Here is a 14,881-nt window from a genome sequence, read left to right on the forward strand (position 1 = left end):
AGTGTTACTCCAACAAGTTACCTTTAAATAAAATTGCTTCAGGGAACAGGCATTTATCCTATTGGTTGAGATGCCCGTGTCCTTCTTGGAGGGCCTGCGTCCTATTCCAAGCTGACTCCTGACTCCTACTTTCTGATAGTACACACTCTGAGATGCAGCAGTGATAGCTTAAGTAATTGAGTTACTTCTACCATGTAAGAGACCTAGATTGAGTTCCTGGCTCCTGGATCTGGCCCTGGCCTACCCCTAGCCCTTGCAAGCATTTGGAGAATGAACAAGTTGATGAGAACTCTCTGTATCTATCTAAATAAATAAATTTAGTTTTTCATTTAAAAGAGTAATGTATTACCAATGTATACTAATAACCCTTTACCACCTTATCCCCATGGGTTCTAGACAGTGTATATGTATATACATTCAAAATTTCTTTTAAACTCCCAGATCTTGGGACTTGTGTTGTGGTACAGCAGGTTGATCTGCCACCTGCAAATGCTGGCATTACTTATGAGTACTCATAAGTTTGTTTGAGTCCTGCTGCTATACTTTGGATCCAGCTCCCTGCTAATGTGCCTAGGAAAGCAGTAGAAGATGGCCCAAATACTTGAACCTTTGCCACCCACATGAGAGACTCAGATGGAATTCCTAGCTCCTGCTATTGAGCCATTTGGGGAGTTAACCAATGGATGGAAGATTCTCTCTCTCTCCCTCTCTCTCTCTCTCTCCTTTCTAATTCTGTCTCTGTATGTCTGCCTTTCAAATAAATAAATAAATCTTAAAAAAAAAAAAAAAAACCTTCCAGACCTTGCTGAAAACACCATTTGTCATTTAAATGATATAATACTTACTTAAATGTATCAATAGGTAGAGGTTGAATAATACTGCAGTAATAACAACAGCCCCCCCCCAGGAGGGGGGCGAGGAACACTCAGTGTCTTATAACAGAGATAATTGAATCATGAGACAGCTCATGAAGCTTTTGCTTGGACTTGGCATATTACTTTAGTTCATATTTCATTATCCAAGCAAGTCACATGTGGGCCAAGAAGGCTATACCTTGCCACAAGAAAGGGTCTATGGAAATAGAGGCAGTAAGTATTTTGACAACACAATAGGCTTTTTTTTTTTTTTAAGATTTATTTATTTATTTGAAAGGCAGAGTTATACAGAGAGAGAAGGAGAGGCAGAGGCAGAGAGAGAGAAGTCTTCCATCTGTTGCTTCACTCCCTAGTTGGCCACAATGGCTGGAGCTGCACTGATCCAAAGCCAGGAGCCAGGAGCCTCCTCCAGGTCTCCCACGAGGGTGCAGGGGCCCAAGGACTTGGGCCATCTTCTACTGCTTCCCCAGGCCATAGCAGAGAGCTGGATCTGAAGTGGAACAGCCGGGTCTCGAACCAGCGCCCATATGGGATGCTGGCACTTCAGGTGGCGGCTTTATCTGCTGTGCCATAGCGCCAGCCCCTCTTTTTTTTTTTTTTTTTTTTTCATTTTATTTATTTGAGAAGTAGAGTTACAGAGAGAGAGAGACAGAGAGAAAGGTCCCTCATCTGCTGGTTCACTCCCCAAGTGGCTGCAACGGCCAGAGCTGTGCCAATCCGGAGCAAGGAGCCAGGAGCTTCTGGGTGTCCCACATTGGGCCAACCTCTGCTGCTTTCCCAGGTCATAGCAGAGAGTTGGATTAGAAGTGGAGCAGCTAGGATTCAAACTGGCACCCATATGGAGTGCTGGCACTGCAGGCAGAGGTCCTAGCCCACTACACCACAGCGCTAGCTCCAACAATTGTCATTCTAAAAAAGATTGAATTAACTATTAAATATGTAGCTATTCAAGGAGAGAAACTTAAATTTAGTGAACAGTTTATTAATTTAGAAATTGATGAGTTATCCAAATACTGTTTGTTTCCCTTTGCAGTACCTATGTTTTAATGGTTTACTGAAACAACAAAGTGTAATCTATTACAGAATTCTTAACCTGTAGGGATAAGTTTTGAGTACTTAAAATGTATTTGCCAACACCAGTATCCCAAAGAAGATTCTAGTGGAAAAACAATCCTTATAAATGTAAGGGGGGGGAGGTGGCGCTGTGGCGCAGCAGGTTAACACCCTGGTCTGAAGCGCATATGGGCATGGGTTTGAGACCTGGCTGCTCCACTTCTGATCCAGCTCTCTGCTATGGCCTGGGAAAGCAGTAGAAGATGGCCCAAGTCCTTGGGCCCCTGCACCCACATGGGAGACCCGGAAGAAGCTTCTGGCTCCTGGCTTCGGATCGGCGCAGCTCTGGCTTTTGCAGCCATCTGGGGAGTGAACCAACAAATGGAAGACCTACCTCCTTCTTTGTCTCTACCTCTCTCTGTAAATCTGTATTTCAAATAAATAAAATAAATCTTTTAAAAAAATAAGTAAATGTAAGGAAAATATTTCTGGAGTCAAATATGTTGGGAAAACTGTACTGTACTCTCCTCTTAATATATTTATATATATGTAAGAGGAGACTACATTTATCACAGAATGAAATTCTTGGAGAAATCCTCTTCTTTGTTTAACAGTATTTCTCAGATTTATTTGATTTTGCAACCTGTTTTTCTAAACAATACCTAATTAATTTGCTGAAGGAAATTCTAGCATAAGGAAGTTTGTAAGCTAATTTCATTTTTTTCCTTCACTATCTCTTGTTCCTCAGTACTTTTCAGATTTTAGTAGTGGTTAGTTAGGCTTGTAATTGAAAAACAAGTGTATTCTATTTTTAACTTCTGAATCCTGATTCAGAGAAACCACTTGGTAGTATGCATTATCCTGAATGTCAATAATAGGTGTTTGGATAGGATGCCCTGGAAACAGAAGCACATTTAATTCAGACTGCTTGGAGTGGGAAAAGCTTGTATTTTTAAGATTTATTTATGGGCTGGCGCTGTGGCACAGTGGGTTAAAGCCCTGGCCTGAAGCACCAGCATCCCATATGGGTGCCAGTTCTAGTCCCAGCTGCTCCTCTTCCGATCCAGCTCTCTGCTATGGCCTGGGATAGCAGTAGAAGATGGCCCAGGTCCTTGGGCCCCTGCACCCACATGGGAGACCTGGCTCCTGACTTCAGATCAGTGCAGTTCCGGCCATTGCAGCCATCTGGGGAGTGAACCAGCAAATGCAAGACCTCTCTCTCTCTGAAACTCTACTAAACTCTCTGTAACTTAAAAAAAAAAAAAAAAAAAAAAAAAAAAAAAAAAAAAAGAGAGAGAGAGATATTTGAAAGGCAGAGTTTAAGAGAGAAAGGTCTTCCATCCTGTGGTTCACTCCCCAAATGGCCACATCAGCTGAGGCTGGGCCAGGCCAAGGCCAGGAGCCTAGAGCTTCTTCTGGGTCTCCCATGTGGATGCAGGGGCCCAAGCACTTGGGTCATCCTCCACTGCTTTCCCAGGTACATTAGTAGAGAGCTTGATTAGAAGTGGAGTCGCTGGGCCGGTGCCACGACTCACTTGGCTAATGCTCTGCCTGCGGCACCGGCATCCCGGGTTCTAGTCCCGGTTGGGACGCTGGATTCTGTCCCGGTTGCTTCTCTTCCAGTCCAGCTCTCTGCTGTGGCCTGTGAAGGCAGTAGAGGATGGCCCAAGTGCTTGGGTCCCTGCACCTGCATGGGAAACCAGGAGGAAGTACCCGGCTCCTGGCTTCGGATCAGCGCAGCGCGCCGGCCTTGGCGGCCATTTGTGGGGTGAACCAATGAAAAAAGGAAGACCTTTCTCTCTGTGTCTCTCTCTCTCACTGTCTAACTCTAGCTGTCAAAAAAAAAAAAAAAAAAAAAAAAAAAAAAAAAAAGTGGAGCAGCTAGAATTTGAACCTGTACACATATGGGATGCCAGTACTGCAGGCAGCAGCTTTACCTGCTATGCCACAGCACCGCTCCCCAAAAGGAGAAATTAGGTGGTGATTGTGGACAGAAGAATCATTGTGGAGATATAAAAGAGGGCTCCAAAAAGTTCTTTTGGTGCAAAATTTTTTAAAGGTTTATTTATTTATGTATTTGAAAGGCAGAGTGACAGAGAGATCTTCCACCTGCTGGCTCACTCCCCAAATGGCTGCAACAGCCAGGGCTGGGCCAGGCTGAAGCCAGGAACCAGGAACTCCATCCAGGTCTTCCACCTGAGTTGCAGGAGCCCAAGTACTTGTTGAGATGTCTTAATCTTACTGCTTTTCAAGGTGCATTAACCAGGAGCTGGATCAGAAGCTGGGCAGCTGGGACTCAAACCAGCACTCATATGGGATGCTGGTGTTGCAGGTTGCAGCTTAAATCACTGTATCGAAGCACTGGCCCCTCAGTGTTTTTTTGTTTTTTTGTGTTTTTTTTGACAGGCAGAGTGGACAGTGAGAGAGAGAGACAGAGAGAAAGGTCTTCCTTTGCCGTTGGTTCACCCTCCAATGGCCGCCGCGGCCGGCGCGCTGCGGCCGGCGCACCGCGCTGATCCAATGGCAGGAGCCAGGAGCCAGGTGCTTTTCCTGGTCTCCCATGGGGTGCCGGGCCCAAGCACCTGGGCCATCCTCCACTGCACTCCCGGGCCACAGCAGAGGGCTGGCCTGGAAGAGGGGCAACCGGGACAGAATCCGGCGCCCCAACCGGGACTAGAACCCGGTGTGCCGGCACCGCTAGGCAGAGGATTAGCCTAGTGAGCCACGGCGCCGGCCCCAGTGTGTTTTTATGTTTATTTTGGTGTAGGTTCTCTGGGTCCTGTGTCCAGATCATTAAAGATGTCCTCATTTCCACCCAGGTACCACTAGTTGCCTCAGAGGTCTTCAAACGTAATAGCGTTAACGTAACTGACATTTTTAAGGTGGGGATTGTAGGACAAGCTTATCTTAAAAATGTTTTTCTAATGTGAAAACAAAATCAAGCTTATATTTTTAGAGGTTTGTGATTTGTGTAATAAGAAAATGACATAAAATAAATAAAAACCTCATTTCTGGCATTTATTCATCGCTCTGAACTCTTAGAAGAGTTGCTAAAAATTAATACGGACTTCTGATTTTTTTTCTCTGTTCAATTAGGATAAAAACTGTAAAATAAAGGCAGTTAAATTCAGGGGTCAAAAAAAGACAACTCATAGAACTGTATGCATAATTGCAAAGTGATTTTAGGTGAGAAATAAGTGTTGATGGTTCTTTTTATGGATTGTTTTTGTATGCCACACAGCTCAGCCAGCAGGAGTGCCGGAAATCTTAAAGAAAAGCTTGCATAGTTGTTCAGTGAAAGGAGAGGAAGAAGTGTTTTTAATTGGCAAGAATTTTCTGAAAGGAACTAAAGTTATTTTCCAGGAAAATGTGTCTGGTAAGTATACATGTTTGTGTTACAGAGATTGTTTTTCATTTTATTGTAAAGATGTGTAGTAATACCTTCAGAATAACAAAGTTGTTTAGAAGTATAGTAGTAAATCACTGTTTTTATTTCAATCAGATGAAAATTCTTGGAAGTCAGAAGCTGAAATTGACATGGAATTATTTCATCAGGTATAATTTAAGCCTTTTTATAATTTGGTTATTATTCTCTGAGCAATTCAGTTTTGTTCTGAAATTTTCCTGAATCAGCAGATTAGACTTCCTCTTCATGTGGGATTGATGTAAATTATTTAATGTTTCTTTCTTGAGTTTCTTAATGAAATAGAAGATAATTCAACTGATACTAGACATGACCAGTATTTTATTTAAAAAGTTAAGAGCATTAGCAAATGTTCCCATTGTTAATAAGTGAAACATTTCTATCTTTATGATTACTTTCTCTAAAGATTTGGATTATCTTAATCTACTAGTTATACCAGAGAGAAGCTGTTGTTTACTAAGTGCCTACTATGTGTCAGGTGCTTTTATGTTTGTCAAAGTTAGCTTCTTGCCTTCAGAAGCACTTATCACACTTACAGTAAAGAATCTATAATTGTAATACCTTGCCATCTATTGTTTTCCAAGGAAAAAGAACTTGAAAACAAAGTAAAAAAGGATAGATGGGATCATATTCATGTAAATTGAGACTAACAAAAGACCAAATTAATGAGCAAATTAGTCGGGAAGCATGTGCAGAGGCTAGGACATACAGGTATAAATCTGAAAGGAAAAGGAGAAGAGTCAGAGAAACAAGTTAATGTGTAAAATGCCCAAAGCCCAAAATTTAATATATAGAGCCGAGGAGAATAGAAAATAGCACATGAAAGCCCTCAGAGAAATGAAAGAGGCAAAAATTGGAGACTCTACAGTTAGTTTTTTATTTATTTACATACTAAAAAATACAAATTTAAAGGTTTTCCACTCTCCCCTCATATTTAATAATCTGCTAAACTTATGATTATGGTTTTATTACAAAAAAAGATACAAATCAGAATGAACAAAAAAAGGAGGCACATGTGGTAAGGTCTGAGAGGATCTGAGTCAGCAAACTTTTGTCATGCTCCAGATTGCATTAGCTTCTGTCACATTGATATGGGACAGAACACAGAAAATTGCCAACCAGGGAAGTTCACATACTGCTTGTGCAGCTGATCTTCAGTCCCTAGTTCCACCAGAGGTCAGGACTAATAGAATGTGTTTCAAATCCCCCATCATAAATCACATCAGACTGTCCAGTGGCCAAGGGCCCCAAAGATACTTCCATCCAACAGGACTTCGTAAGAACCTAAAAATTAACTTCTTAGTAGTCCAGGGCAAAGATCAGATCTCTCATTGCATAACATTAATTCTTGACTGCATAATATCATATGAAATGGAGCTTCTCTGCAGATACATAGACAAATGCTATATGGAAAATTTTCTTGTAACTTTATGTTACAAGATGCTATAGAAAAGAGATGGTGGGACTGGTGTTGTGACTCAGTAGATTAAGCCACCACTTACAGCACTGGCGTCCCATATCAGAGTGTTGACTACACTTCAGATCCAGCTCCCTACTAATATATTTGCCTAGAAAAGCAGCAGATGATGGCTCCAGTGCTTGGGCCTCTGCCACCCTCATAGGAGACCCAGATGGGGTTCCTGGCTCCTTGGTTTGGCCTGGCCCAGCCCCAGCCATTGAGGCCATTTGGGAAGTGAACAAGCACATGGAAGATTGCTCTCTCCCTCTCTCTCTGTTACTCTGCCTTTCTAATAAGTAAATATTTTCTAAAAAGGAGAGTCATTCCTTTTTCATACATACAATCAGACACTCTCCCAGAGTTTATTGCCATACTAGTCTTAAATGAAATTCTAGTACCTGCTTTATCACTAGCAGTCTGTTATCTAAGTAAGTCACTTTGTACCTGTTTTTCTAATCTGTAAAGCCCTTTCATTAGATTATTGAAGGCTCCTTCTGTTTGACACTTTATAATTTCTTATGTAACTTGTTGACCAGATCTTCTCAATAAACCAACAGTCATTTCCTCTGGAGGATTGGAAGATAGGGGAAGCATATTGTTACCCTTCTGTGGTCCACTCTTTTTTTTTTTTTTTTTTTTTTTTTTTTTTTTTTTTTTTTTAACTTGAGAGTTACAGACAGTGAGAGGGAGAGAAAGAGAGAGGTCTTCCTTTCACTGGTTTACTTCCCAAATGACCGCCAACGGCTGGAGCTGCACTGATCCGAAGTCAGGAGCCAAGGGCTTCTTCCAGGTCTCCCATGTGGGTACAGTGGCCCAAGGACCTGGGCCATCTTCTACTGCTTTCCCAGGCCATGGCAGAGAGCTGGATTGGAAGAGGAGCAGCTGGGACTGGAACTGGCACCCATATGGGATGCTGGCGCCGCAGGTGGATGTTTAACCTACTGCGCCACAGTGCCGGCCCCTCTGTGGTCCATTTAATAATAAATGCTTAGTAGATCCTTGTTACCTTTATGAAAAACGTGCTCAGTTTTGTTTACTTTGAAGAAAAAGAGGGCCTTGTGTTACTTCTGAGAGTATGTTACACCCTAATTTAAACCAGGTTCTTATACACCTTACATTTTAATCTCAACTAAAGTTTAATTTATTTGTGTAATACTTTTTTTTAAAAGATTAATGTATTGGCCGGCGCCGTGGCTCACGTGGCTAATCCTCCACCTGCGGCGCTGGTACCCGGGTTCTAGTCCTGGTTGGGACGCTGGATTCTGTCCCGGTTGCTCTTCTTCCAGTCCAGCTCTCTGCTGTGGCCTGTGAAGGCAGTGGAGGATGGCCCAAGTGCTTGGGTCCCTGCACCTGAATGGGAGACTGGGAGGAAGCACCTGGCTCCTGGCTTCAGATCGGCTCAGTACCGGCCGTGGCGGCTATTTGGAGAGTGAACCAATGGAAGGAAGACCTTTCTCTCTGTCTCTCTCTCACTGTCTATAACTCTCTCTCTGTCTCTCTCTCACTGTCTAACTGCCTGGCAAAAAATAAAAATAAATAAATTTAAAAAAAGAATAAAGATTAATGTATTTTATTTGAAAGGCAGAGTTAGGAGAGACAGAGTGAAAATGATCTTCTATCCAGTGGTTCACTTCCCAAATGACCCCAACAGAGGGCTGGCCCAGGTAGGAGCCAGGAGCCAGGAGTTTCCTCTGGGTCTCCTGTGTGAGTGAAAGGGCACAGGGACTTGGGCCATCTTGCACTGCTTTCCCAGGCACATTTGCAGGGAGCTGGATCAGAACTGGAGCATCTGGGACTTGAACCAGCACCCATATGGAATGTCAGAGTTGCAGGTAGCAAGTGGCCTAACCTACTACACCACAATGCTGATCCCTCCATGTAATACTTTTATATGACCATGGTTTGTTTTTTGACCAATTGGTTAGATTAATTAAAACTGTCTTGTTTATAAAACTGTTGTATAAAACAGTTTATAAAACTGTTACAATTGTTACCTTTTTAAAAAATTTTTATTTTGTTTATTTACTTGAAAGGCAGAGTTACAGAGAGGAAGAGACAGAGAGATCTTCCATCTTCTGGTTCAATCCCCAAATGGCTGCAATGGCCAGGGCTGGCCAAAGCTGGAGCCTGAAGCCAGGAGCTCCCTCCAGGTCTCCCACATGGGTACAGGGACCCAAGCACTTGGGCCATCTTCCACTGTTTTCCTAGGCACATTAACAGGGAGCTGGATTGGAAGTGGACCAACTGGAACTCGAACCATTGCCCATATGGGATGATAGCATTACAGGCAGTGGCTTAACCTGTTACACGATAGTGCCAGCCCCAATTGCTGTTTCTTTAATGCAGATTTATAAGTAAGGAGACTAGTTTTGGAGATTGCGAATTACCTTATAGATTATGCAAAATATTAATAAAATAGCCCCAACGAAGCCATCTTAACTTACTGCTTCATGTAGAATTTTATATTAATAAGTCATTATTTCTGCCCCCCGTTCTCTCTGTACTTTGTTTCTCTTTCTCCTATTCTCTCTCCATCTCCCTTTCTCCTTCTTTCCCTCTCTCTGAAGCATAGGTTAGTTTTATTTTTAAAATGCTTTTATTTTGCGGGGGGAGGCAGTTATGCCAGGTATAATAGATTAAATAAGAATAATCAAAGACAAGAATTGAAATAAATTATGTCCTCATTTGGAAGTTATGTCTAGAGGTCCTGGGATATTTGCAAGCAAGTGTATAAACAAACTAAATCATAATATGATCTTTCATGAATTCTGTGGTTTTGTTTATTTTTAATTCTTAACTTTTCCAGAGAAAGCTTTTATTTATTTTTTTCCCTTAGGGGCTTTCTGGGACATGTTTTCTTACATCAGAATTAGAGCTGAGATCTAGAGAAGTGATCCTAAAGATCTTATTAGAAGGAGAAAAACCAAAAATTAAGCATTTAGAAGGAAGAAAATGTGTTGAAAGGAAAAAAGCTTTGTCTTACACAGAAAAGTTGAGAGAGCATCTGCAATATTTAGAAATACCCAGAAAATGGTATCTTTGGTTGTAAAGATAACTTTGAGTAATTATAATGGTTATTCAGTTATATCCCCAAAATTAACTTTTTAGGTATTAAACTTTATCTATTAGATAAATATTGAAATTAATGAAGTCTGCAAAAACAATGCTTTGTTGAATATTTGGTTCTTTTAATTGTGACCATAATGTATGTCTTGTGCTCATGTATGCCAAATATGAAAGGTGAGTCACCATTATATTCACTGCCTCTTTATGACTTCAGAGAAGTTATATATAATTTTCATTACAAATACACTTATGTGAGTATATGTATTATATAAATATGTATATAGGTATGTGTGTGTGTGTATATATATATGTATTATATAAATATGTATATAGGCATATGTGTGTGTATATATATATATGTATTATATAAATATGTATATAGGCATATGTGTGTGTATATATATATGTATATATATATACACACACGCACATACACACTGAAGTATGTGTATGAAAGAATAGCCTTGGGTAAGATGGAATATTAAAATGGAAAGAAAATTCTTGAAAGAAATGCCATAAAAGATCCTCAGCAGAATTTGTAGCAACGATCACTAGACTAAATAAACAACTGAGAATTTAGAGTTATGTGCTTATACATTGACTCTAATAGTAATTTTGCAGTGTGTTCTCAGTCATATTCAATTATATGTATCCCCAACTGTAAAATGAATATGAAATGATAAATTATTTCATTGGAAAGTGTAAAAATGTCTAGCAGCATTTCTTGTATATTCCAAAAAATATTGTTTACTAAGGAAAAAGCATAGTTATTTTGAATCCAAACAGATTTTTCTGAGAAATTAAAAGTTAGATACTCCTCTCTTTTTACCCTGGAGAACTTTTTGTACCTGTTCTAAATGCCTCCCAATCCTTTGAATGTTTTATATTTGTTGTGTTCCTAACTGGGTAGTAGTTAATTGATTCTAATTTCTGAAAGTAGTATTAAAAACCAGTGTCTGGTCACACAGTTTACTTGGTTTTCAATTTAAATTGGTCATAGAAATTCCTGAGGTTGAAGAAGTATACAGAATTAATATCAAAATAGATTCATTTTGTTTTTAGAAGATCTCAAATTAGGTTTGCTACATATGCTCTTCAATGCAAGTATATTTTTAAAATTTTGATAAAATATGCATCTGATTTTTAGATACTAATCTTCTTTCTAGTTACCAAGAACAAAATTTTATTTAGAAGAATAATTTTAATTATAGAGTTTGCCAAGTAATTTTTTTAAAAGATTTACTTATTTATTTGAAAGGCAGAGTTACAGAGAGAGGGAGGGAGATAAGTTCCATTGGTTCACTCCCCAAACGGCCACAATAGCCAGCACTGGGCCAGGGTAAGAGCTTCTTCCCGGTCTCCTATGTGGGTGCTGGGGCCCAACACTTAGGACATCTTCTGCTGCTTTCCCAGGCCCATTTAGCAGGGAGCTGGATCAGAGGTGGAGCAGCCAGGAGTCAAACCGGTTCCTATATGGGATGCTGGCACTGCAATGCTGTGGCTTTACCCCATTGCACCACAGCACTGGCCCCTGCACACTTCTGATCCAGCTCCCTGCTAATGCACCTGGGAAAGCAGTAAAGGATGACCCAATTACTTCGGCCCCTGTACCCACAGGGGATACCCTGAAGAAGTTCCTAGCTCCTGGCTTCAGTTAGGCTCAGCTCTGGCCATTGTGGCCATTTGGGGAGTGAACCAGTGGGTGGAAGTCCTTTACCTCTCTCTTTCTTTACCTTTCTCTAACTCAACCTTTCAAATAAATAAAATTATCTTAAAAAAAAAAAAAAAAAAAGTGGAGCAACCAGAGCATGAACTGGTGCCCACATGGGATGCTGGCGTCATAGGTGGCAATATTACCTGCTACTCCACAACGTTGGCCCCACTGGGTACTGTTCTTAACAGAGGAGTTAGACAAATCATTCTTGTGGTTGGAGAGAGACCCCCCCCCCCAAAAAAGCAAAGAATTGATAATTTTTCAAGTGGAGATAAATGCTCTTATAAAATAAACAAGATTACAAGATTATATGATCAGCTTGAGGGAGGATGATCAGGAAAGGTAACTTTTGTATAAGCCCTGAAAACGATCAGATCTTAACCATTTGAAGAAATAAAGAAAGGATATTACAGGTGGAGAGAACAGCAAGTGTAAATCTGAAGTGAAATTGAGTTTAGTTTGTTAAAAAAATGGACTTAGGCCAGTATGCCTAGAGTGTGGAGAGCCAGGGGGAGAATGGGAAAGAAATGAGGTTATAAAACCTTATAAGCCTTTGTAAAACTTTTGGTTTTTACCTTAAAAGCAGTCTTAATGTCTTGATACCTATAAACTTGACCTTTAAAATACACTCTTCTTTGTTCTAATCAGACTTTTAAAACTTTCCAGATAAAAGATAAATTTAAGAAATAATTGTTTATTTAAATGCTGCTTCTTTTCTGACTCATGCTTTTTTTTCAAATTAGAATCATCTTATTGTGAAGGTACCACCATATCATGACCAACATATAACTTTACCTGTATCTGTGGGAATATATGTAGTGACCAATGCTGGGAGATCTCATGATGTTCAGCCATTCACTTACACTCCAGACCCAGGTATGTCAAAGTGATAATTTCTGAACTAAAATCAGTAATTAATTTCTAGTTCTCTGGAAGAATATAAAGAACACCAGCCAACCCAAAAGGAATAAGTTGCTCACTAAGATGAATTGATACTAGCTTCTTTCAGAGATGACATTATGTCTATCTTTCTTTTTTTTTTAAAAGATTTATTTTTATTTATTTGAAAGGCAGAGTCAGAGAGGCAGAGGCAGAGGCAGAGAGAGAGAGAGAGAGAGAGGTCTTCCATCCACAACAGCCGGAGCTGCGCCTATCCGAAGCCAGGAGCCAGGAGCTTCCTCTAGGCCTCCCACATGGGTACAGGGGTCCAAGGACTTGGGCCATCTTCTGCTGCTTTCCCAGGCTACAGCAGAGTGCTAGATCAGAAGTGGAGCAGCCAGGACTTGAACCAGCACCCATATGGGATACTGGCACTGCAGGTGGCGGCTTTACCCACTATGCCACAGTGCCAGCCCCAGCATTATTTCTTAAGAAGACATCAAATACTGCCCCCCCATTAAGAAAATGGTTTCTGGGGCTGGCATTGTGGTGTAGTAGGTAAAGCTACTGTTTGCAATGCCCATATCCCATATGGATGCCATTTCTAGACCCAGCTGCTTCTCTTCTGATCCAGCCTAGGAAAGCAGAACAGGATTGCCCAAGTGCTTGGCTCCCTGCACTCATGTGGGAGACCTGGAAGAAGCTCCAGGCTCCTGGCTTTGGCATAGCACAGCCCTGGCCATTGTGATCATTTAGGGAATGAACCAGCAGATGGAGGATATCTTTCTCTTTCCCTCTCTCTTTAACTCTGCCTTTCAAATAAATACTAATAAAATAAATCTAAAAAAAAAAAAAACAAAAACAGAAAACATAAACCCTAAAAAATGATTTCTATCTTTTGTTCTAAAAATAATTAAAGAAAAGCCAGGAATGCTGTTTGTCAGACTCTCTGGCACTCTTACAGGTTATTCCTTAGTGAAAATGACCATGTATTGAATTTCTTTATTTATATACAAAAGGGCAAAAGTGACAACTTTAGCAAGTTGCTGATAGTTTAGTTTGGCTGGTTTATAAAGTACATTTTGATATAAGGAAGACATAATCCTGGAGTGATAAATTATAAAAATCAAAAGTATCAAAGACTGGTGATGAATAAGTGTTTTAAATATTTTAAATCAGGGCCGGTGTAGCGGCTCACTAGGCTAATCCTCCGCCTGCGGCACTGGCACACCAGGTTCTAGTCCCAGTCAGGGTGCCGGATTCTGTCCTGGTTGTTCCTCTTCTTCCAGTCCAGCTCTGTGCTGTGGCCCAGGAGTGCAGTGGAGGATGGCCCGTGGGAGACCAGGAGAAGCACCTGGGTCCTGGCTTTGGATCCACAACAGCCATTGAGGGGGTAAACCAATTGGCTGCAGCGGCCAGAGCTGTGCCAATCTGAAGCAAGGAACCAGGAGCTTCTTCCAGGTCTCCCATGAGGGTGCAGAGGCCCAAGTCTTTGGGCCATCTTCTACTGCTTTCCCAGGCCTTAGCAGAGAGCTGCATCGGAGTGGAGCAGCTGGGTCTCAACACAGCACCCATATGGGATGCCAGCGCTGCAGGTCCCCTGGCCTGCACTGCGCCACAGCGCCAGCCCCCATAGTAGATATAATGATATTGAGAGTCTAGAAGTACTCTATTAATACTGGCGAAGATTATTTTTTCAATATATTCCATAGTATTATAGATTCAATATCTTCATCAGTTACTTTAATTTAGCGTAAACATTGGCTAATGCTTCTGAATCATTTATTCTTATTTTGGTTTATTTATCCAAGAGGTAGAGAAAAAGAGATAGAGAGAGTACCTATTCCCCAAATGACTACAGCAGCTGCCAGGTTGAAGCTAGGAGCCAGGAATTCAGTCCAAGCCTCCCACATTAGTTGCAGGAACCCAGTCACTCGAGTCATCACCCTTGCTTCCCAGGGTCTGCATTAGTCGGTAGCCAGGTATTGAACCCAGGTATTCTTTTTTAGACAGAGTTATATAGAGAGGTAGAGACAGAGAGGGAGGTCTTCCATCTGCTGGTTCACTCCCCAGATGGCCCATGTAACATCCGGAGCTGTGCTGATCTGAAGCCAGGAGCCAGAAGCTTCGTCCAGGTCTCCCACACAGGTGCAGCGGCCCAAGGACTTGGGCTATCTTCTACTGCTATCCCAGGCTACAGCAGAGAGCTGGATTGAAAGATGAGCAGCTGGGACTAGAACCAGCACCCATGTGGGATTCTGGCACTTCAGGCCAGGGCTTTAACCCGCTATGCCACAGTGCCAGCCCCAGAACACAAGTATTCTAACATGAGACACAAGTGTCTTAATTGGCTAGGTTAAATTTACCCCTGAATGAGTATTTTTAAATAAATAATTGATATAAGAAAACAG

At 41.3% G+C, this 14,881-nt stretch overlaps 1 protein-coding gene across 11 annotated transcripts in view; it reads left to right on the forward strand.

Annotated features, from left to right (window-relative positions):
• The window catches only part of NFAT5 (nuclear factor of activated T cells 5), a 155,857-nt gene that overhangs the window by 120,007 nt on the left and 20,969 nt on the right, over window positions 1–14,881 (forward strand). For all 11 annotated transcript variants that reach the window (XM_070062631.1, XM_070062634.1, XM_070062635.1 and 8 more), the window contains 3 exons: window positions 5,170–5,304; window positions 5,431–5,483; window positions 12,335–12,467. In XM_070062631.1, coding sequence (XP_069918732.1) covers window positions 5,170–5,304; window positions 5,431–5,483; window positions 12,335–12,467 — 321 coding nt within the window. The remainder of the gene's footprint in view (window positions 1–5,169; window positions 5,305–5,430; window positions 5,484–12,334; window positions 12,468–14,881) is intronic.

The sequence above is a fragment of the Oryctolagus cuniculus genome, chromosome 18 (assembly GCF_964237555.1).
Source record: "Oryctolagus cuniculus chromosome 18, mOryCun1.1, whole genome shotgun sequence".
Taxonomy (NCBI): domain Eukaryota; kingdom Metazoa; phylum Chordata; class Mammalia; order Lagomorpha; family Leporidae; genus Oryctolagus; species Oryctolagus cuniculus.